Source organism: Sceloporus occidentalis, unplaced genomic scaffold (assembly GCF_023333645.1).
Source record: "Sceloporus occidentalis isolate IW3139 unplaced genomic scaffold, rSceOcc1.0.p SCAF_20, whole genome shotgun sequence".
Lineage (NCBI taxonomy): Eukaryota > Metazoa > Chordata > Lepidosauria > Squamata > Phrynosomatidae > Sceloporus > Sceloporus occidentalis.
Window position 1 is genome coordinate 4,702,117 of NW_028317000.1, and position 23,684 is coordinate 4,725,800.

Below are 23,684 nucleotides of genomic sequence, written 5' to 3' on the forward strand. Positions count from 1 at the left end.
CCACGGATCTCATATGGAACAAATATCCCCAAATGGATGCTTGTCACAAGCCTTAATATTACTGATCTGTAATACTAATTAAACCTTTTCCCCCCTTCAGCATATGTTTGAATCAGTTTCACCTTTTGCTTCAAATACACAAAAGACATTTATCCCGCATGCTATTCCTTGCGCTTCGCGGATACGAAAAAGTGATTAAAAACAGGCTTTAATTTGAAACGCCGATTTTTAAATGCTGAAGTTTTTTAAACTGGGAACCGAGAGGCAATTATCTATATCTGTCTAGAGATAGCAGATATAAATACAGATATAGATATAAATACACCAAGTAAAATGAGCTACAGAGCTTGGGTCATTTTAAATAGATGTGAGTGAAAAATCCATTGATTTTGCACAGTGATTTTGAAAACCTTATACCTTGATAAATACTAACAAGGGTTTGCACAGCGGTCTCAAACCGGATCCCTTCTGCAGCGTGTTTCGGACCTAAGTCTCCCATCAGACTATGAATCCCAGGATTGTAAATCAAAGTGCTATTGTGGAAGATAGGGCATGTCCCATGCTATTCTCTTACATTTAATGCATTTAAAGCAGAAAGCGATAGTTTGAGTGTCGGATTGTGGCTCTAGAGACCAGGGTTCGATTCCAAGTTTGGCCACGAAACCCACTTGGAAAGTCACACTCTCTCAGCCTCAGAGGAAGGCAATGGCAACCCATCTCCAAACAAAGAAAGAAAACGCTATAATAGGTTTGCCTTAAGTTTGCCGTAAGTCGGAAACAACTTTAAGGCACACAATAACAACTCTAACATCCCATTTCGGACACAATATGTCGTGTCCGCTGTTGCAATAAATGCAAACTCACAATTCGACAAGGAGCTCCAAGGCAGCGGAGGCAAGGTTTATCCCTTCCCAAACTCCAGCCAAAGCTTTCGGAAGGAGGTCTAGCAAACTCAGCTCCTTCGTCCCACTAAATGCTCCCCAGCTGCAGTAAAGGTTGATTTAAAAGGACATTACACCACAAGTACATTACAATTAGGTAGGAAAACTTGCAAAGCGGTGGGACGAACGCGGAAAAACAAACATCTGGGTACTACTCTGTCTCAGGCTTTCTCAAGTGGTTGCATTTCAGCCATTTCAGTCATCTCCAAATGTGCTCCGATCATGGCACACAACCAGGCGTGCCACAACCAATGCCAGCATCTCATTTGTGTGTCTCACCAGAAACAAAAATTACTGTTTGGACATTAATGTCCCCAAAAGTCTCAGACGGGGAAGTTGTTCTGGGTCTTGTTCTGGAAGAAAGACAGCAGACAGGCCTTTTGGGATTGGTAGTTTGGCGAGATCTGTACCCTTCTTGGGCTGCATCTCCACTGAAGAATTAAAGCAGTTTGACACCGTTTTAACCGCCTTGGCTCAATGCTATGGGATGCCGGGATTGGTAGTTTCACGAGAGATTTAGCCATCGCTGTCAGGTGCCAAGAGAAACTACAAATCCCAGGAGTCCATCAGACGGAGCCACGAAAAGCAGGGCCGAACTGCATTGATTCTGCAAAGTGTGAGCAGTCCTTATGTCTCAAGCTGGGAAAAGGCAAAATAGACATAAATATTATGTAGCAGTAGAAGTAGCAGTAGTAGTAGTTGTTGTTATTCCATAGTTGTGGTGAAGGCCCTGTTTGATCGGAGTCAGAAACGGAGATCAAAGTGCAAAAGTCATAGAATTATAGAATCGTAGAGTTGGAAGAGACCACTAGGACCATCCAGTCCAACCCTATTCTGCCATGCAGGAACTCTCAATCAAAGCATCCCTGACAGATGGCCATCCAGCCTCTGCTAAAAGACCTCCAAGGAAGGAGACTCCACTACACTCCGAGGAAGGAGTGTGTTCCTCTGTCGGACAGCCCTTACTGTCAAGAAGTTCCTCCTAATGTTGAGGTGGAATCTCTTTTCCTGTGGCTTGCATCTGTTGTTCTGGGTCCTGTTCTCTGGAGCAGCAGAAAACAAGCTTGCTCTCTCCTCAACATGACATCCCTTCAAATATTTAAACAGGGCTATCATATCACCTCTTAACCTTCTCTTCTCCAGGCTAAACATCCCCAGCTCCTTAAGGCGTTCCTCACAGGACATGGTTTCTAGACCTTTCACCATTTGATGCAATAGAGGAGCGAGGAGATGAGGGACCCAGTCTTGCCCTTCCCAGTCGGCACAGGCAAAAGCAAACTGCTTGGCAAATGCTGGAAGGAGAAGGAAGGCCTGCTTTCTCTCCTCCTCTCTTTCCTTCTCTGCCATCTGGTCTTCGAAAGGGAAAGCAGCTCAGCATCTCTCTTCCTGGCTTCGCTTCTTTTCTCCGGCTGGGAATTTGACGCAGGCCCCTAAATCCTCTCCAGCTCTCTGCCCCATTGTTCAGCCAGGGAGCTGTCCTGGGTGCTGGAACACAGCTGGCCAGATCACAAGGAGAAGGAGGCAGCAGCTACCTTTGGGAGGAAGGAGGGAGGGAGGGAGGGCAGGGAATGGAGGCTCTGGAGGTAGAGAAGAAGAGAACCAGGCAGGCCTGAGGGCATCCGCACTACCAGGAACCAAGCACTTGGACACCAGATTAGGAGAAGTAGCTAACACCCCAGAGGAGAGGATCCAAATTCAAAAGGACCCGAATAGACTTGAAAGCTGGGCCAAAGCTAACAAAATGAAATTCAACACGGAGAAACGTAAAATACTGCACTTGGGGCGGAAAAACGAAATGCATAGATATAGGACACTTGGTTTAAGGATATTACATGTGAAAGGGATCTAGGAGTCCAAGTAGATCAAAAATTGGGCATGAGTCAAAAGTGCGACGCGGCAGCTAACAAGGCCAATGCGATTCTAGGCTGCATCGATAGAAGTACAGTGTCTAGATCAAGGGAAGTAATAGTACCACTCTATTCTGCTTTGGTCAGGCCCCACCTAGAATATTGTGTCCAATTCTGGGCACCACAATTTAAAAAGGACGTTGAGAAATTGGAGCCATGTGTCCAAAGGAGAGCGACTAAAATGGTGAAGGGCCTGGAAGCCATGAAACCCTATAAGGAACGAATTAGGGAGCTGAGGATGTTTAGCCTGGAGAAGAGAAGGTTAAGGGGTGATATGATAGCCCTGTTTAAATACTTGAAGGGATGTTATATTCAGGAGGGAGCAAGCTTGTTTTCTGCTGCTCCAGAGAACAGGACAAGGAGCAATGGATGCAAGCTCCAGGAAAAGAGATTCCACCTCAACATTAGGAAAACTTTCCCGACAGTAAGGGCTGTTCGATGGTGGAACTCGCTCCCTTGGAGAGTGATGGAGTTCCTTCTTTGAAGGTCTTTAAACAGAGGCTGGATGGCCATCTGTCAATGGGGATGCTTTGATTGAGAGTTCCTGCATGGCAGAATGGGGTTGGACTAGATGGCCCTTGGGGTCTCTTCCAACTCTACGATTCTATGATTCTATGAACCACAAGTGGATTATTTCTGAGGGAAAAAATGCAATTAGGTCAAATGTAGTGGGAACTGCTCTCCGCCGTCAAATCGATCCATCAATTCGGATTGCACACCGGTTTATCTCTAAGTGGGAATGAGGCCCTAGGTTCCACTGAACACACCTTGGACCAAAGCAATCCAAGAGGGCTGCAAAGACATCCTTGTGGGTCACGTTCGGCCCCACAGGGCCACACTCCTGCCTCCTTTGAATCCTCCAGATGTGTGGCAGTCCATATGGACCTCAGGGGTTGTGATCTAGCACATCTGGAAGGCATCAGAGTGCGGGGAAGGCTGGGCTTTTCTCTTTAGCAACAAACTGCCCTTTTAATCCCTGCTCTTGATCATAGCTCCCTGGCCAATAATCGGCCTTAGATTTGTAGGGCCTTTGCGTTGCTCCTGGCCATTTTAGCAAAGGGATCTGTGTGATCCGCAGCCACATGGACCGGGCCCGCTGGGATGTGTCCTGTCCGTGTCTCGGTGCTGCCATGCCATCCAGGGCATGCTTCTGATCCAAACCCGCACCCTCTTTGACTCGCCGCTTTGGTAGAGATGCTAATCCAGGTCATAAGGAATTATGGCTACGCCTTGCCGTTCATTTTAAAAATTAAGTCCCCGGAGAAGGGAGGGTGGGAGAGGATCTCAAAGCCAGGCTGCTCAGATAGGGCAGATGTGTGTGCGTCTGTGTGTATCTCTGCTTTCTTGCACACACACACACACATATATGCACACACACATATATATCCAGGCAAAGAGGACAGCTTGTCCTGCAACCTCCCCAACCTGAATGAGATCATTGTGGAAAACGAGCAAATTCTTAAATCATCTTGTCACCTCCGATATCAACAAACAGCGCACGCTTCTAGACAGATGCCAATACGTATTACACGGGCGGGCATCTCGCCCGTCCACAGGCCGAGGCATAGGGCCTCCAATGTGTCGAGCGTCCGCATGGCTAATACGTGGAAGGTGGCGCCGCTGCGGAGGCCATTTAGCTACCGAGACAAAAATGAGGCCCCCGGGTTTCAAAGGCAGAGAGCTCGGCGGCATACTCGCCACTATTTGGCAGATAGAAACCAGGAGGCGTGTGCCCAAGCAGCATCAGAATGTGGCCAAAATGGAAGGAGTTGTTAAAGAGGAAGAAGAGACAAGTTCGGAGATGGTGCAGAAGTTTGCTTTTGCCTGTGCCAACTGGGAAGGGCAAGATTGGGTCCCTTCTCCTCTCTCCTCTATTGAGTTAAATGAACGCAAATGGCTTTTGCATTTTGAATTCCGTTTGCAACCAGGAGAAGCTGCAGTAGTTTCCTTTTGCCTTAACCAACTGGGAAGGGCAGTATTGGGTCCCTATTCTCCTCTCTCCTCTATTGAGTTAAATGAACTCAAATGACTTTTGCACTTTGAACTCTGTTTGCAACCAGGAGAAGCTGCAGCAGTTTGCTTTTGCCTGAGCTGACTGGGAAGGGTAATAGTTTACCTCTTCTTCTCCTCTATCCCCTGTTGAATTAAATGGATACAAATGACTTTTGCATTTTAAACCATTTGCAGCAGCTGAAAGAAGCTGAAGACAAAGGAGGGAAGTGGGAGGAAGGAAAAGAACCCGGGACATTTTAAAAGCAGCTGGGAAAGTGGGATGGCAGAGGATTAATGAGGATTTTCCTTGCCAAGTCAGGACAACTTGTGAATGGTTGGCCACTGTTTATGAAGAATTACGGAACAAGGGAGAGAGGAAAGAATCTAAAAATGGGGCCAAGGGTTCCAAAATGGACAAGGAGCCAGAGATAATGGGTTTGCCAGGCGGAGGGATGCCTGGGATTTGGGGGAGAATGTAAAATAAAGGGATTCAAGCATTGGTAGAAAGTGGAAGATTAGCCATATGCAAATCAAAATACCCCAGTCATAAGAACTCTTGAACTGCTACTTTTTAATGATGGTTTTAATCAAATAGGTCAGGTCCCTATTTAATCTGTGACAATTGGGTGTATCACATCAGACTGAGCCACTTGTCCGCCGTGTGAATTTTGGTGGTGCCTTGTTGGTGGTGTGCAAATCTGGCAACCTTGCCTTTGTCACTCTCTAGAGTCACACCTGGATCATGGCACATGCCCAAGGAGGGGAAGATGTGTTTGCCTCGCTCGTAACGGCCACATGAGCCACCTCGATCCTATGGGAGAGGTGGAATACAAATAAATTATTAGTATTATTAGTATTATTATTATTATACCAAACACTGTTACCTTCCCACTGAAGTGGTACATATCTATCTACTTGCATTTGCATGCTTCCAAACTGCTAGGCTGGCAGAAGCTGGGACTAGTGATGGGAGCTCAACCCATCATGCGGCACTTGGGTCTCGAACTGCCAACCTTCTGATCTTCCTATCATCCGAACTGGCATCTTAACCACTGCATCCCTTGCACCACTGTAAAAGAAGCCAGGTTTCAAAGCCCATTCCAACCCAGAGATGGAAAGGGCAGGATGAATGGGGGAAGGGTCCCTTGGCAGCCGGCTCTGCATGGCAGTCAAGCATGGATGCTGAAAGGATGTTCAAAAGAGCTGGCGGTCGGTCGGAGGCAGCAGCGCATGGCTCAGCCTGAACAGCTTGTGCCTTCCCTGCCGGGGGTGGAGGGGAAGGAGCAGAGAAAGTGGGTCAAGAGGCAGCCCCTGGCTTAGAGAGAGAGAGAGAGAGAGAGAGAGGGAACAGCTGCTGGAGATGGAGGAGAAGGCCGAACCAATGCCAGGTTCAGCACAGGGCCAACAGCAAGGGATGGTCTCTCCGTCCCGAAATAGAGGGAAGTCCCACTGGGGCCCTTGGGAATGGCCATGGTCAGCTCCCTCTCTTGTCCGCACAAGGCCCAGATCTCCAAAACCTGGGTCACATTCCCATTTGCAAATAAATCCCTTTGCGATCCGAATCGATGGATCGGTTCGGCAGCGGAGCATGGTTCGTGCAACGTTTGCCCCGATCGCATTTTCTTGCTGCAAAATAAAATAAAAATAGCCCACTTGCGATTCACATTGACGAATGAATCGATTCAAAATGGACCGCTCCAGCAGGTTGAAGGGCAATTTTAAGTCGATTCCGATCCGCATCTGGTTCACACTTGCGCGGAATCGATTTGGCCACAAAGATGGGGGGGGGGTAATCAGTGTCAAAAAGTCATGGGTTAAATGGGTCAAGTGTGCAGCCCTCCTCTTTGAATTGTTTCAGCGGTTTGGTTCAAGTGCGAACCAGGGTCATTTGAAGTGGTTCAAATCGATTGGCGATCCGGTTTAAAAGGTAGTGGGAATGAGGCCTGAGAGTGCAAAACAAAATGCACAAAAGAACGAGTGGATTGTCCTGCCGTCGTCGACTGTTCATTTGAATTAAAGTGTAAAGCATTTGAAGAATGGCTATGTATAAGTTTAACAGACGGGTCGAGGGATTCCTTCGTCATCAGCTCCATTTTGGAATTCCAGACTCCAAAGTAGAGAGGGAATGCCGGATGGCAGCATTTTGGCAGGCGCCAGATTGAACGCCAGGGAAACCGTGGAGGGGACGACGACCCTGGAGTGCATGGCAGATTGCCCAGCTGGCAAAGGGGTACGGTGCCAACTGTCAGGGGGCAAAACGGCACATGGAACATGGCCACCCACTGGGTCCTAAGCTTTTATTTTCATCAGGAGAGGAGAAGGGTCTGCTGATCAGCCTTCAGGGTTAGTGGCATCATGTGGCGTGAGCCATGTTCTTAAGAGACAGAGGAAAATCAAGTCCTTGGAAGTATCAAGACCCCTGACTTTAGCTGCATTTGTGCCGGTTTTCATTTGAACTCTTTCTTGAAACATCTCAGGCTTCCTGCCCTTCCTTGGTCACAACAGGCAATATTTCAGACATGGTTTCCCACCAGTTTCCACTGAGCCTTCTTCGATATTACTCCGAAGTTATACAGTCAAAGCGCTGTACTAATGGTACTATTGTATGCATCTTAATATTATAATAACAGTAATGTTATATGGCTATGGTAATACAGCCGCCCCTCCTTTTTCGTTCCGGAACCCCTTGCGAAAATGGAGTTTCGCTTATATTCAAGACCCATTGGCTTGAATATAGGTGCGGGTGCGCAATGGCATGCACCCCATTCTTTCCCCTTCCGTTCGTCCCTTGCACATAAGCGAGGGACACGAGCGTGAAGACCGCAAGAACGGAAGGAGGACTGTTTTATAATAATACTATACTATAGGAACACTATATAAGGACTACATGTAGGAAAAGGTAGAAAGGAAGACTATTACGGCTGCCGTGAGTTTGCAAGGCCTAAGCAGGGCTCTTGGAGGTCTTTCATTCACAGGGTCACCATGAGCCGAATTTCCCAAAAGTAAAAAGGTGTCATTTGCCTTTTACATCTGAAAAACATTTGCGGGGTTTTTTCTACTTTTAAATTTAGTTTTTGACTGGGATTTGTCCGGCGTGATAAAGTACGAAAGCTCATTTCTTTCAGTTTAGTCTCAAAGGCCTACAAGGTCTCTCTACAACAGACTCGAATTTGGTTAGTGACGGAGCCTAGGCATAGAAAAACGAAGATGATACGTAGGGAAAACTCCTCTCTTGCTTCCTCTTTCCCTGCTTTTATTGCAACCTTCTCAGCCCTGCGAGGCAAACTTCACCATTCCTCTCACCGAACCCACATCTAGCACACCTTTGCGCGATCCTCCCTTGCAAATGCCAGGGAAAAACCCTGCAACCATGTCTGACCTGGCTTGCTCTTGGCAGATGCTCCTTCTCCCCCCTTCTCCCCCTACTTTCTCCCTCAATCCCATTTGCCAGCCTCCTGCCAGGAGGAAGAAAAGCAGCTGGGAAGCCTCCTACGGCTGAACATGGAAGGCCCATAGGAGGCAGCTTTTGTTCAGACCTATGATAGCCACCCTACAGAGAGAGAGAGAGAGAGAGAGAGAGAGAGAGAGGAAGAATGGGAAGGAGGCAGAGGGGAAGGTGCATGGATAGAGGAGATAATACCTGGAACCAGAGCCAAGGAGTGGAAGCATTGGCTTCCAGGAAGAAGCTTTCCCTGGTGCATCCCTAAAATAGCCATTTCCAGAAGAGCAAATGCTGCTTTGCTCGTATTTATTTTTTGTGGGTTTCTCGGGCTATGCGGCCATGTTCCAAAAGAGTTTATTCCTGATGTTTCACTGGCATCTGTGGCTTTGGTATCTTCAGAGAATGCATTCTTTGCATCTGAGGAAGTAGTCCTTAGAATGCATTCTCCGAAGATGCCAAAGCCATAGATGCTGGCGAAACGTCAGGAATAAACTGTTCTGGAACATGTCCACAGAGCCTGAAATGGATGCCGGCAGTGAAAGCCTTCGACTTCGCACTACTCTGCTCGCTTCTTATCCCAAGCGAGACTCTTGGCTTCCGTAGGACGGAGCCATCTTAGCGCAAGTGGCATTGTGGCACTGTAACTGCGTGTTGCGAAAGGTACCCCAGGTATGTGCCGCTGCATTTGGGGATGTTACTAAGACATGGATTTGCACCCTCGGCACCAACTGCAAGCTTTTTATTTCCTTTGACTGCGGTTACTTGCACAGCTATAACAGCACCATCTATACAAAAAAAGGGATCTTGTGGCACCTTTGAGACTAACTGAAAGAAAGAAGTTGCAGCATGAGCTTTCCTAGACTTCAGTCTCCTTCCTCAGATGCATGTCGCCTATGAAAGCTCATGCTGCCAACTTCTTTCTACAGACTAACACGGCTATATCTTTGAATGATACAAAAAGAAGTGAAGTCAAAGGCTTTCAGGGCTGGCATCCATATTTTTTGGGGTGGGTTTTTCGGGCTCTGTGGCCACGTTCTAGAAGAGTTTGTTCCCGACGTTTTGTCGGCATCTGTGGCTGGCATCTTCCATGCCAGCGTTCTCCAAATGATGCCAGCCACAGATGCCTGCAAAACGTCAGGAATAAACCCTTCTAGAACGTGGCTACATAGCCCCCAAGCCCCACAAAAAGCCTAGAGAAGTGTTTTCTCTAGGAACATCTAAGCACAATTCTATGGTCAACTTCTGGCAGGGTTGCGCTGGAGGACCTAGAGATTCCTAGAGAGAACATATGAACCAGAACCGCAAATAACACATGGGTTTGTGCATCAGACTCCTCACCCTTAAGTTTTGAAAGCCAGCCCTTGATCCAACCAACATTCAAGCGGCAATGTGCAATTGTGTTTCGGGATGCCACAGCTTCGCCCGCTCGTTGGGAAATAATTATCATTATTCTGCCAAGCCAACCTCCTACGGCTCGCAATGCCTCATGTTGCCATTCAAGCGCTGCTGTCTGTGTTGTTTGGACGGGCGACAAGGATCGTTGGCAGAGCTTAATTAATTACAAATCCCAGTTACAAATCCTGGGGAGCCGGTGTTAGTATGCTGGTTTGGGTTAACACTCCGGAGACCAGGGTTCAAATCCCCGCTCAGCCATGGAGATCCTTTGGGAAAGCCACACTCTCTCAGCCACAGAAAAAGGCAATGGCAAACCTCCTCTGAACAAACCCTTAGAACCAGTGAATTTATGTTGGACTAGCTAGACCTCATTCCCACTACGTTTTAAACCGGATCTTAATTTGGTTCGAACCGGTTCAAATAAATGACCCTGGTTCCCACTTGAATTGATTCGCTGAAGTGATTCAGAGAGGGGGGGCCATGCACCAGATCCATTTAACCCGCGTCTATCTGTGCCAGACTCATTTAACCTGTGTCTTTTTGACACTGATATTTTTTCCCCGTGTCTTTTTGGATAAGTCGATTCCGCGCAAGTGTGAACCGGATGCGGATCGGAATCAATTTAAATTTGCCCTTTGGCCGGCTGGAGCATGAGTGCATTTTGAATTGATTTGTTGGTCAACGTGAACCCGCAAGTGGGCTGTTTTATTTTATTTTGCAGCAAGAAAATGCGATCGGGGCAAATGTAGTGGGAACCACACTCCGCTATCGAATCGATCCATCAATTTGGATTGCAAACCGATTTATTTGTAAGTGGGAATGAGGCCCTGGAGGCCAGGGTTCAAATCCCAGCTCAGCCATGGAAACTCACTGGATGACTCTGAACAAGTCACACTCTCTAAGTTTCACATGAAGACCATAGACCTCCTTCATCTGATGAAGCTTCTGGCTCTTACGGTGGATGGAAAGGCGAATTTACATAGTCTTACGCTAAGAGCATGTAGTGTAGCTATGGATCCATAACTCTGGATTATGGATCCATAACTGCAATACAGAGCGCCAGTTGATATCGTTTTTTCTATGGCGTTTATCACATGAGAGGGAATCGGCCCAATCCTGTGCCAGAATGGGATTTAAATCCACTAAAGCGGGATCGTTTTCAGACGCCTTGAGCATTAATCCGACATTAAGCCGCACAGAAAGTGGACAAAATCGGCTGCTTTACTTTCGGGATTAAGTGGGGACTAGGGTTGTTTGAACCGGTTCAAAGCAATTTCTGATCAGGTTTAAAAGGTAGTGGGAATCGAACCTGGGAGTGCCTAAAAGGAGACCAACCAAGGGCCATGCAGCAAGTCTGTGGCGGAGAAGGAGGAAAACTAAGAAAACGAACCCTATCTTTTCCATTCCTTAGACCTCAGTTCTCATACCAGACTAATTTTTTCAGTGACAGAGTCTGGGGTTTGCCACGCTATTGTCCCCCGCAATGCCAATTTCCCCTTTCGCTCCTTGCAAAAGGTCACCGCGATGCCCAGAAATCTCAAACCAAAAGTCATCTTTGCCCGGGTATTATTGACTCCGAGCGCCTGGCCTTTGCGGCAGCTATTTTCAGCCATCACCCTTCTCTCTTTTAATTAGAAACCCTTCTCTCCCTCTCCTCTTTCTTTTTCTGCATTTGACATTCATTCGCATGAAAGAAAATCCTGCTTTTAAGTAGAAGAGAAAGAAGTTTCAGGAGAGAGAAACTGGCAAGACTTGGGTAAGGCCAAGAGAGAAGGAGAGGCGGCCCTTTTGCAAATATCACCTGGAATCCCGGCTTTAGATCTTGCAAAAACCCTGGTTTACATTCTTGCAAAACCCCAAATGGATATATTTCGGGGTTTGCGTTCTTGCAAAACCCCAAATAGATATATTTTGGGGTTTACGTTCTTGCAAAACCCCATATGGATATATTTCGGGATTTATCTTCTTCCAAAACCCCAAATGGATATATTTTGAGGTTTATGTTCTTGTAAAACCCCAAATGGATATATTTCGGGGTTTACATTCTTGGAAAACCCCAAATGGATATATTTCAGGGTTTACGTTATTGCAAAACCCCAAATGGATATATTTTGGGGTTATGTTATTGCAAAAACCCCAAATGGATATATTTCAGGGTTACGTTCTTGCAAAACCCCAAACTGATATATTTCAGGGTTTACCGCGAATGCCACCTCAATCCCAGAAAGGATTCTGAATGCAAGGTTTGAGCCCTGAAATATAGGAGGAACAAGGCTTCTGAGCACAAGAAGAGTGCATTTTTTAAACACCAAAAATTCTGAATGCAAGGTTTGAGCCCTGAAATATAGCAAGGACAAGGCCTTTGAGCATAAACAGAGTGCATTTTAACACCATAAAATTCTGAATGCATAGTTTGACTCCTGAAATATAGCAGGAACAGGCAAAAAAGAGTGCATTTTTGAGTCCTGAAAAAGCATCACACAGAGAACTCTAAAAAGGCTGGATCTCAGCTTCGCGTTCCTTCTGTCATCTTGCTCCCTCTCTCCTTCCATCTCCAGCTATTTTCATGCAAGAACATGCGGTCGCTACAAAAAAAATCTATTTATACAACTGCGCAGCAAAAAGGGGGGGAAAAGGATTTCAGATCGGCCTGGGAAGCTGTCAAGAAGGCCTCAAGGCACGAGATTCGCACACGGGGTCAGGACGCTAACCACTAGCATCACTACTGTTCTCTCTTCCAAGACTGTCAAATGCCTCCTGGAGCTGCCTCACAGGCAGCAAACCAACAGATGAAGTCTATCATCTCCGACATATGTCAACAGCAACCTTAAATGGAAAGACTTTTATTGCAACCATGTCCAAAATTAAGGATTTTATGGCACCAGAAAACCTTATACAGCTGTGGTTCCCAAACGTTTGGTCCTCCAGATGTTTTGGACTTCAACTCCCAGAAGCCCCAGACAGTTTGGCCAATGGTCAAGGATTCTGGGAGATGAAGTCCAAAACGTCTGGAGGAGCAAAGGTTTGGAAACCACTGCTATGCACTACAGTCTGTGGCTGGCATCTTGAAGATCAATGCTTGAATCGGTGGATAACAAAAACCTGTGGATACCAAGGGATGACTGTACTGTAGAGCATTGGTTTCCAAACTTTTGGTCCTCCAGATGTTTTGGACTACATCTTCCAGAATTCATGACCAATGGCTAAACTGGCTGGGGCTTCTGGGAGTTGAAGTCCAAAACATCTGGAGGGCCAAAGGTTTGGGGTAAAGTCTTGGTGGCATCTTGAAGATGCCAGCCACGGATGCTGGCGAAATGTCAGGAATAAACCCTTCTAGAACATGGCCAATAGGCCAAAAGGCCCACAAAAAAGTATGGACGCCGGCCATGAAAGCCTCCGATTTCATGTTGCCCACTATGTTTTCAGGGCTCAACCAGGATTCGAACCCTAGTCTCCCCAGAGTCATAGTCCGACACGAAAGCTTTTGACTTGGCATTCGTAGTTTGCCATTTGATATAAGGGACGTTATTTTACGGAGCCATTTCATTTAATGGGACTCGACAAAACCCCAGCGGAGACCAAGGGCCCACTGTAATAGGTTTGCAGTAGGGTTGCCCTAAGTCAGTGGTACACAGCACGCATACGCACCCAACAAATTGTGTTGACAAAGACATGTATGTTTCAAAAAGGGCTTCATTGGGGGGAAAGAGTGATGCTTCTTTCCCCCCAATGAAGCATGGCATAAAAAGCAGTTGGGGGGGGGACCCAAAGAAAGGATTAAATGGGGATGAGTGTGAAGTGAGGCGGGCGCCTCTGTGCCAAAGGCCTAGCCATGCGCTTCATGTGCAAGGCCAAGGCAGCTGGCAGGCTCCATCCCCATGGCAACGTCAACAACAGGCCGCCGAGCCTTCTTTGCCAAAGGATCCGGCAAGATGGTCGACGCCAGGTCGGGTCTGGAGCTCCTGGATGCGGCCTCCCTCAACCCCCAGCAGCAAGACCAGCTCCTGCAATTCAAGGTGGGTTGGCAAAAGGGGCGCAAAAGATGCACAAAGGCGCACAAACAAACACACTGCTTTGCAATGGCGGTGCCTATCCGTTGCTCAGCGCAATGCTGCAAGGAGAGCTGTGTGTATGTATGTGGGACAGAGCAGGGAAAGGGAGTATTTCATTTCAATTTAAGATGGAGTGAGGAGTAATAGGGAGCGAACATGATGTAGTGGTTCGGGCGTCGGACTAAGACGCTGGAGACCAGGGTTCGAATCCCAGCTCGGCTGTGAAAACCCATGATAGGATTGCTTAGGGTTGCCATAAGCTGGAAACGAAGCCACACAACAACAACAAATGAGATAAATGCAGAAAAAAGGCTGAGTATTCAGCATGGAATAACGATTTGAGCATTAGGCAATGACATTGGAGACCAGGGTTCGAATCCTGGCTCGGCTGCGAAAACCCACTCGGGGAAACTTGGGTCGGTCAGACTCTCTCAGCCTCAGAGGATGGCAATGGCAAACCCCCTCTGAAGAAACATGCCATAAAAACCTCTATTATAGGTTGCCAGATGTTGGAAACAACTTGAAGCCAGACACCATCATTGACATAAATGAGATCAAAGCAATAAAAAGGCCGAGTATCCAGCATGGCTTAATGATTTGAGTGTCAGGTGATGATAACTGGAGACCAGGGTTTGAATTCTGGCTCGGTCACTCTCTCAGCCTCTGAGGATAGCAATGACGCCCTCTGAACAAATCTTGCCAAGGCAGGCCTATGACAGGATTGCTTTGGGTTGCCATAAGTTGGAAACAACTTGAAGCTGCACAACAACAACAACAACAACAACACATGGGAGAAATGAAGTAAACAGGCTGAGTATCCAGCGTGGCATAATGATTTTAGGTGACAATGCCAGAGACCAGGGTTCGAATCCCAACTCAGCTATGCACACCCACTGGGTGAACTAAGGCAAGTTACACTCTCTCAGCCTCAGGGGAAGGCCATGGCAACCCCCCTCCGAACCTTTAAACTCTTGTCCTAACAGTGTTTTAACTGGCACACAAGTAGGGGTGGCTGCAGCACTTTGCTTTTGCCGGAGTCGACTAAAAGGCAGATCCCTCTCCATCCTCTCAACTTTCCATACTGAGCGAATTGAATGCACTTTTGCACTTTGCATTCATTTCTGCAGCAATGGAAGTAAGCTGAGGACGAAAGGGGCAAAGCGGGAGGAGGAGAGAGAGAAACCGAGACGTTTTAAAAGCAGCTGGAAAAGTGGGATTGCAGAGGATTAATCTGGATTGACCCTGCCAGATTGGGACACTTGGAGAGGGTGCGTGTTTGTGCCCAGCTTCCACTCCACCAAATGCACCTGAGGAAGTAGACTTTAGTCTCCAAAAGCTCCTGCTGCCAACTTCTTTCTTTCAGTGAGTCTCAAAGGTGCTACAAGATCTCTCTGCATACTGATTCTACAGACTAACACAGCTATATCTTTGAATATTACCACTGTGTGGCACCAAGATAGTGTTTTTGAAACCCTGAGGCCGCTGAGCTCTGTTTCGAACGTGAGATATACACAGCTGTAAGGTCAATTATGTTTTCCTAGTTCATTTTTAACCCAAAGAATAACACCTTCTGGATTGTCACGTGAATCCAGGACCGGCTGTTGCCAAGTAAATGGAGACAGCGCACAGACGGCCGAGTGGAGCTTACCGCAATAAAGCACAAATGGACCCGGGTTGTAATCCTGGGTATACAAAAGAGGGATCCTGCCCTTGTTTTCCGCTGGGCAGAGATGGAAACCTTACCCTTTGGTTTTGAAAACAGCTTCCAAAACATCCTAGTCGGCATTCAAAGGCGAAAAAACCCCTCAAGGCCTGGCCCCGAGTCTCCAGTTTTAGTGGAGCAAATTCTCCATTTTCGGTGGGCCCAACTTCAAGTGACGGGAAAGGATTGTGCAAAAACCTCCATCTCAGCTTAATACAGTTTACAAGGTTTATTTGTTGTGTTGCTGCAACTTGCGATGACTTTCCAGGTCTATGCAATTACTTAGTTAATTTACTTCTTCCGTTCCTTCCGCTCATTGTGGAGCCAGGGCTCACCCTCTGCTCTGCTCTGCACTAAAACTTGTTGGAAACAAGGAGGCTAGATTAAATGTCTCTTATCTTATCGACCTAAGTGAGAAGGAATAATACCAACATTTCCAGGGCCAGTTATTTTAACGTCAGATGATGGTTCAGTATCATCGCATCTGATAAGAACGCAGATAGCTTTATAGTAATACTTGTGCAGGAATGACTATTGGGTCACGTTCGCCAAAATGAACCTCCATGTGTATTTGTACTCTATCAAGTAAAAACAATAGCAGAAGTCCATGGCTTTGTTTATGAGGTTTTTTGGATGCACTTGTTAAAATGTTGGACTAGATGAGCCTTTGGATTAGTTGTTGTTAAGCGCCATTAAGTCGGCAACGAACGAAACGCTTCCAAAAGGCCCTGTTATTACCTTTGGCCAGCGATCCCTTATGCACTCCGATGTTTCAAAGATGAAAATCTGGATGCATGTGGCCAAGCAACAACAGATGGCAAAAAATATTGAGGAAGAGCAAAGCCTAGGAAATGTTGCAGCAGTTTGCTTTTGCCTGAGTCTGCTGGAAAGGAGACGATCATGATTCCTCGGTCCAAAACGCACTGCAGAAATAATCCAGTTTGAGACCCCTTGAACTGCAAGGGAATTCTGGAAACTGTAGTTTTGTGCAACACTGAGCCTTCTCTATTAGAAAATATTGGTGCCACAATAAACTACAATTCCCAGGATTCCCTAGCACCAACCCAAAGCAATCTCAAACTGGATTATTCCCGCAGTGCATTTTGGATGCTCCTCTCCTCCTTTTCCAAACTGCTTTTGCACTGGTCTCAGTTTGCAGCAACTGAAGTTAAAATGGAGTCGAACGGGGGAAAGCGGGAGAAAGATGGAGAAACCGGGACATTTTAAAACCAGCTGAGAAAGTGGGATGAAAGAGGAATAATCATATTGTCCCTTCAAAAACCGGAGAGTTGGAAGGTATGGCTCCAATGCAACTCCCGACGCCGTGCCTATACTTATAATATCTCTGTAATGTTTTGTATTTGTAATACAACGATTTTGCAATGAGTCGAGGGCAGGTTTTGGGGCCAAATTGAGGGATTTGGACATGACCCATGGATAAGTCAAGGGTAAAACTTAGGGCCACTTAGCAAAGGATGTAAAGGGTGATGCAAAGCAAAATAATGTCAAAGAACATATTTGCGCATATCTGTGCTCGTATTAAAAGATGGATGGATGAGATAATAGAAATAGAGGAAAGTTAGTGCTTCCAGGGCAGATTATGGTCTTTCCTTTCCTTTTTAAAGTAAGTATTAAAGTATAGTACTCATATTGACCCAGGGATAAGGTCTATAAAATCACACAGATAACACGCGCATCCCGTGCGTTTTGCGTCTGGCCGTCTTAAGCCCCGCTTTATCTTTCGGCCCCTAGATAAACGCCAAGATCGAGAATGAGAAATACCTGCGTTCCCACAAGGAAGTGGAGCTGCTGCTATCAGGGTTTGTCAGGTAAGGGACGGGATTCGAATCCGGACCTGGAGGATAGGTATTCCTCTCGCACTTCCTTCGATGTGGTGCTACTCGTTCTGGCGCATTTCGAGCAAAGCCTAAATTGTACCCAGCTTGCACCTTTGCTATGCTATGCTCTCACATAAGGGACATCCCTTATAATAAGGGATGCCCAACAACCCTATAAGGGACAGGTTTTCTGACCCTCAAATAAGGGGCATCTCTTATAATGTGGGATGCCCACCAGCCCTATAAAGGACAGGTTTTCTGACCCTCAAATAAGGGGCATCTCTTATAATAAGTGATGCCCACTAGCCCTATAAAGGACAGGTTTTCTGGCCCTCAAATAAGGGGCATCCTTTATAATAGGGGATGCCCACCAACCCTATAAGGGACAGGTTTTCTGACCCTCAAATAAGGGACATCTCTTATAATAAGGGATGCTCACCAACCCTATAAGCACAGGTTTTCTGGCCCTCAAATAAGGAGCATCCCTTATAATAAGGGAACCCACCAGCACTATATGGGACAAGTTTTCTGGCCCTCGAATAAGGGACGTCCCTTATAATAAGGGATGCCCACTAGCTTTATAAAGAGCAAGCTTTCTGGCCTTCAAATAAGGGGCATCTCTTATAATAAGGGAATGAATGATTTATCATTTATAATAAGGGATGCCAGCCTGTCTTATATGGGACAAACCTTCGAGTTCTCAAATAGGGGGCATCCCTTATAATAAGGGAAGCCCACCAGCCTTATAAGGGATGAGTTTTTTAGCCCTCAAATAGGGGACATCCCTTACAATACGGGATGCCCACTGGCCCTATAAGGGACAGGTTTTCTGGCCCTCAAATAGGGGGCATCCCTTATAATAAGGGATGACCACGAACCATATAAAGGACAGGCTTTCTGGCCTTCAAATGTGGGTTATCCCTTATAAGAGACACCTACCGGATCCATAAGGGACACTTTTTCTGGCCCTCAAATGATGAGCATTATTTACTTTGTTCAAAGACCATAAATGAAATTGATTGATTGACTGATTGATTGGGGAATAAGTTATAAAAAAGGGACACTTGGCATCCCTAAAGACAGCTCAGGACATGTCATTTGGATCAGGTCATATGAAATGTACATGAGGCAAGCCACATGCTCTCAGCCTCTAAACACATCTTGCCAAGAAAACCCAATGATAAGTTCGCCTTAGGGTTGCCTAAGTCGGAAACAACATGAAGGCACACAACAAACAAACAATCAACAACAACAACAGATGCACAATTGTTGCAATACAGTGGGCAAGGCCAGGGCTGCCGTTGAAGTTGGTGCGACAGTTACTTCCATTTGCAAGTGCTACCTGGGTTGCTTTTGTGCGCCATCCCCATAAACAGTGTTTGCAGCATTCCTCCCGTCCAAATTGGAAACTGGATTCCCAAGGGGCCTTGCTAATTGCTTTATTGATCCTTGACGAAGGAGCTGCGTAATCCAAAAGAGCTATAAATATTTCCTTGGCCTTGTGACAGTCGTACGTCCTTGTTCATAATAATAATAATAATAATAATAATAATAATAATAATAATAATAATAATAAGGCCTTCCTCTTCCTCTCCTTGGCAAAGGTGGATGCAGATGTGAAGCGAGTGCTGCTCCTCAGCTGCTAATTGACTTATCGATCCGCAATACGGAAAAAGCAATTTAACCATTTGTCTTGTGTGACTGTGACAGGGTCTGCAAAATCGGCCGAGGTTGGAGGGGGGTACTTACCCGGCGGCTTAGAAAACTCTTTTAAAAGTCTATTTCTGTCTCTTCTTCCCCATATCTGTTATTCCAGGGAGGTCCTGTTGCAGAGACCAGAGAATATCCGGGAGTTTGCCGCTGGTAAGCATTTATTTTAAGCTCGCGTGCCAAGAAATCCCAGCCTAAATCCAACTGGCAGGAAAAGTCAGCACAGACCTCATTCCCACTCCTTTTAAACCGGATCACAAATCGGGTTGAAGCGGTTTAAATGACCATGGTTCACACTTGAACCCAGTCGCTGAAACAATTTGGAGAGGGAGGCTATGCACTAGACCCATTTCACCCGCATCTTTTTGACGCCGACTTCTTCCACGTCTTTTTGGATAAATCGATTCCGCGCAAGTGTGAACCGCTGTGGATCGGAATCGATTTAAATTTGCCCTTCAGACGGCTGGAGCGGGTCCGTTTTGAACCGATTTGTTCGTGAATGTGAACCGCAATCGGGGCATAAGTAATGTGAACCACGCTCCGCTGTCAAATCGATCCATCGATTCAGATCGCAAACCGATTTATATATAAGTGGGAATGAGGCCTTACGACGATGTAAGCCCCCAAGTGATAAATAATAAAGATGGTTTTGATTCTACAGACAGCTTCATATTGTTTTAATCTGAATTTGTTTTACCTGTCCAGCTGCATGCAGTTTCGTGCATATATCTCTTTTCGTTCTGTAAGATGCCTTCAGTCACAGTTTGGGGGGAGATGACAGGATAGAAATTGATTCAATGGAGGATGTCATTACCTACGAAAACAGAAACGTCTTGTATAGCGACCAGCGTCCAGACCCTTCTGCCACTGCCCCTGATTTTTTTTACCGATTACACTCATCCCTCCATATTTGCGGCTTTGATATTTGCAGATTTGATTAAGATGTTCTCTCTAAGAATATCTAGGTGCAACTCTATGGTCAACTTTAACTAAAAGACCTAGAGATTCCTAGAGAGAATCCTCTACTAGGCCTTTGTAGCTCCTCCAGTGCAACTCTATGGTCAATGTTGACCACAGAGTTGCGCTGGAGGACCTAGAGCAGTGATGGTGAACCTTTTCAAGGCCAAGTGCCCAAACTGCAACCCCAAACTCACTTATTTATTGTAAAGTGTCATGTCCCTCTGGCTTTCTAGTAACAAACTCTGGCAGTCTTTGTGCTGGGATGATGGCACATGTGCCCACAGAGAGGGCTCTGAGTGCCACCTCTGGCACGCATGCCATAGGTTCGCCATCACTGACCTAGAGATTCCTAGAGAGGTGTCCTCTCAGGTAAAAACATGGCGATTTCGTTATTTGCGGTTTCTCCATATTCACGGGGGTCTTGTGCCCCTAACCCTAGAGAATATGGAGGGATAAATGTAATTGAAAATGCAAAGCAACAGAGGTGGCTCTTCCCCAAGTAGCTCCCTTCTCTACAGCTTGGGAGGAAGATGCTCCAAAGGAAGGGAATACAAATAAAGAAAAGCCAGGCCAAATAGATGCATTCTGGCAAACAAGCGAAGATCTTGGGAGCGGCCAGGGCACCTCATGCCCTTTGCTGTCAGACGTTGCGATAAAGGGAACACACAGTACAGATGAAACCGCTCCGTCAAGGAGGAGAGGAGACATGATAAGGCTTTGCCGTCCTCTTCTCCTCTCTGCTCCGTGGCTTTAGTTTGGAACATAAAGGCACAAAAGCGGGCATTAGATCGTTTCCAGTCTTGGTCTCTGGGAGCCTTTTGTGCTAAAGATCCAAAACCTGGAATCGTTCTCTAGCTCCGAAACAAAGAACCTAATTCATCTTGCTCTCCTCGCTTTCTTATTTCAGACTATTTTACCAATCCAGACCTCCCCAAGAAGATCCAGACTCAAGTGCGGGATAAAATAAACCAGGCCTTGTGAGATCCGCCTCGCCCCAAAAGGCCTTTGCAACCAGAAGATGCAAACTATAGATCCTGGTGCATTTTACTTGTTTCTCTCTCTCTCTCTCTCTTTGGGTTTCTCGTAATAACATAGAGACCTTTCCGTTTCGAAAGGCCGCTGCAATGCTGCCGAGGGCCGCTTTTGTTCTCCTGCGTTTGTTCTAACCTCTATGGCTGTCAATAAAGTTACGCTTTCAGCAAAGGGGTTGTGATATGGGAGTCCACTTATTTGAAAAGAAATTAAATAAGTGTCCACATTGGGGGGGATGGAAGATGTCATGGATGAGACTGGAGAAGAACAACATTGCAGGATCGAGGGGCAGAAATGGCCTGTCTGGGAAGAAGGCTAAGCTTCACTCCATCTCTGAATCCCAATAGCTACCTGGGCAAATGGCCACCAGTGCAGAGCCAGAGGACATGCTCAGGCAGGACCCTTTCTTGGCACAGATTTAACTTGGGTTTATTTTTCTTGGTGAAGAGGTATAGATGCAGTCATCCCTTCCCTGCTAGTGAAAACATAGTTGTTATATATGTACAACCCCTCTCAAAGCACAGTTCGGGGCACCACAATTCAAAAAGGATGTTGGGAAGATGGAGCCATGTGTCCAAAGAAGGGCCACCAAAATGGTGAAGGGTCTGGAAACCATGTCCTATGAGGAACGACTTAAGGAGCTGGGGATGTTTAGCCTGGAGGAGAGAAGGTTAAGAGATGATATGATAGCCCTAAGTATAAGGGGTGTCACACTGAGGATGGAGCAAGCTTGTTTTCTGCTGCTCCAGAGACGTAGATACGGAGCAATGGACGCAAGCGATAGGAAAAGAGATTCCACCTAAACATTAGGAGGAACTTACTTACAGTAAGGGCTGTTTGACAGTGGAAAACAATCCCTTGGAAAGTGGTCTAGTCTCCTTCTTTGGAGGTTTTTAAACAGAGGCTGGATGGCCATCTCTTGGGGGCTACTTTGATTGTGAGTTCCTGCATGGAAGGGGGCTGGACTAGATGGCCCTTGGGGTCTCTTCCAACTCTATGAGTCTATGTCCCAAGTGTTCTACATCCTAAAGCTCCTTGGAAATCCCAGTGACTAAAGAAACCTGCCGCTATCATGTTCAGATCATTCTTGTCTTTCCCAGAACATCAGGGATCACAGAAGAAACCACAGACAAACCAAGGGCTTCTCTGTTCCATCTGCTTGATCTGCAGGTATTCACTGAAGCCTTCCCTTGTCTTCTCAGGGTGTGCTTTGATCCCAAGCATATAATGTTACTGATGCTACAAATCTTGCGCTCACAGGGCCCTTGTTCCACCTTGACAGGGTCTCTCCCAAGCCAACTGTTGCTATTACGACCCCACAAACGGTGGACGCAGCTCCAGCACCCCAAAGGTCTCCTATGAAATCGACTAAGAATGTGGCAGTTTGGAAGCTGAACCCCAAAGCTGAGTGGTCCGAGGCCTAGGTTAGGGAAAAGGAAAGACGGGGAAACACCCTCGTAAATCATCCGGAGGTGTGATTCTTTGCTGCCATCTGGTGGGAGTCGAAAGGGAAAAGGGCACACATCTTCAGGTAAGACGGACAAAGATGCCACTGGGAAAATAAATATGTAATGCCCACATTGTGGAGCTCTAGTGAAAGAGGGTCAATCTCATTCTTGCTGTTCTTCCAGCCCTACTTTGGGCCAGAGCTGCCTGAGAATCTTACCCACCTTCGAGTCGATCCCAATTCATGGCGACTCTGTGGATGAGACATCTCCAAGACTCCTTACTCTCCAGATCTTGCAAACTCATCTCCATGACCTCCTTTATAGAGTCATCCATTCATCTGGAATGGGGTCTTCCTCCTTTTCTGCTAAATGCCCCTCCTTAAACTGCAAATCCCAGGATTCCAAACCATGTTGCCATAGCTCTTAGGAATTCAAAGATATAGCCATGTTAATCTGTAGAATCAGTATGTAGAGAGATCTTGTAGCACATTTGAGACTAACTGAAGGAAAGAAGTTGGCAGCATGAGCTTTCCTAGACTTAAGTCTACTTCCAAACGCATCATAGACTTTAGTCTACGAAAGCTCATGCTGCCAACCTCTTTCAGTTAGTCTCAAAGGGGCTACAAAATCTCTACATACTGACAGCAGTTAAGGTGAAATAGAACATATGTTCCTGACACTACTAAGCACATCCAACAGGCCCTGGGTCACTAGTAGTCACTGTGGATGGATCCCAGTGTGGGATGCCATTTAGTTTATCAACAGTATCGACACAGTTCAGTTAACACAGCTTCTAACAAAGAAGCTCCTTTCTATGCCTCCCTTTCCTCTAACTGGAAGGGGTTGTTTTTAGTAGCATTAGGCAGAAGGTGAAGGAAGGCTGGAGGAGGGTTGGGTTACAGCTGTGTGTCTTGTAAACAATGCAATAAAGCTTGAGTTGGGAAGGAATGGGATTTCGTTCTAGCCGATCCATTTTAGCCATTTGTGTCTACCTGCAAGAGGCAAAGTAAACAGCAGCCGACTCCAGATGCATCCATGAACAGCATAACCAAGAGGAAACTTGATAATCCTGCTTCGCACACACGTTACAAAACCCATATATCTGTTTGGCCAATAAAGAGAAACTGTAAGAGAAACCTACTGGATCACAGAGAAAAGTCTGGGAACGATAAAATAGGGGCTAGGAAGGGGCAGGGATGGAAGGACGGGGAGTGGGCAGGTTGCGTCAATGCTTGAAGAAGTTATTTGGAGACTGTAACTGCCAC

General features: G+C 46.4%; 1 protein-coding gene across 1 annotated transcript; it reads left to right on the plus strand.

Annotated features, from left to right (window-relative positions):
* The first annotated feature begins 13,571 nt into the window (after positions 1-13,571).
* Positions 13,572-21,137, plus strand: RIIAD1 (regulatory subunit of type II PKA R-subunit domain containing 1). The gene is made up of 4 exons (XM_089483664.1): positions 13,572-13,693; positions 17,184-17,260; positions 19,086-19,132; positions 20,847-21,137. The coding sequence occupies exons 1-4, from the start codon at positions 13,610-13,612 to the stop codon at positions 20,918-20,920; spliced, it is 282 nt and encodes a 93-aa protein (XP_089339790.1). The 5' UTR covers positions 13,572-13,609; the 3' UTR covers positions 20,921-21,137.
* Positions 21,138-23,684: the final 2,547 nt, after the last annotated feature.

Coding starts and splice junctions, on each gene's coding strand:
- RIIAD1 (XM_089483664.1), top strand. CDS start 13,610: ATGGTCGACGCCAGGTCGGGTCTGGAGCTCCTGGATGCGGCCTCCCTC. Junction 13,694..17,183: donor ACCAGCTCCTGCAATTCAAG/GTGGGTTGGCAA, acceptor TTCGGCCCCTAG/ATAAACGCCAAGATCGAGAA. Junction 19,133..20,846: donor TATCCGGGAGTTTGCCGCTG/GTAAGCATTTAT, acceptor TTCTTATTTCAG/ACTATTTTACCAATCCAGAC.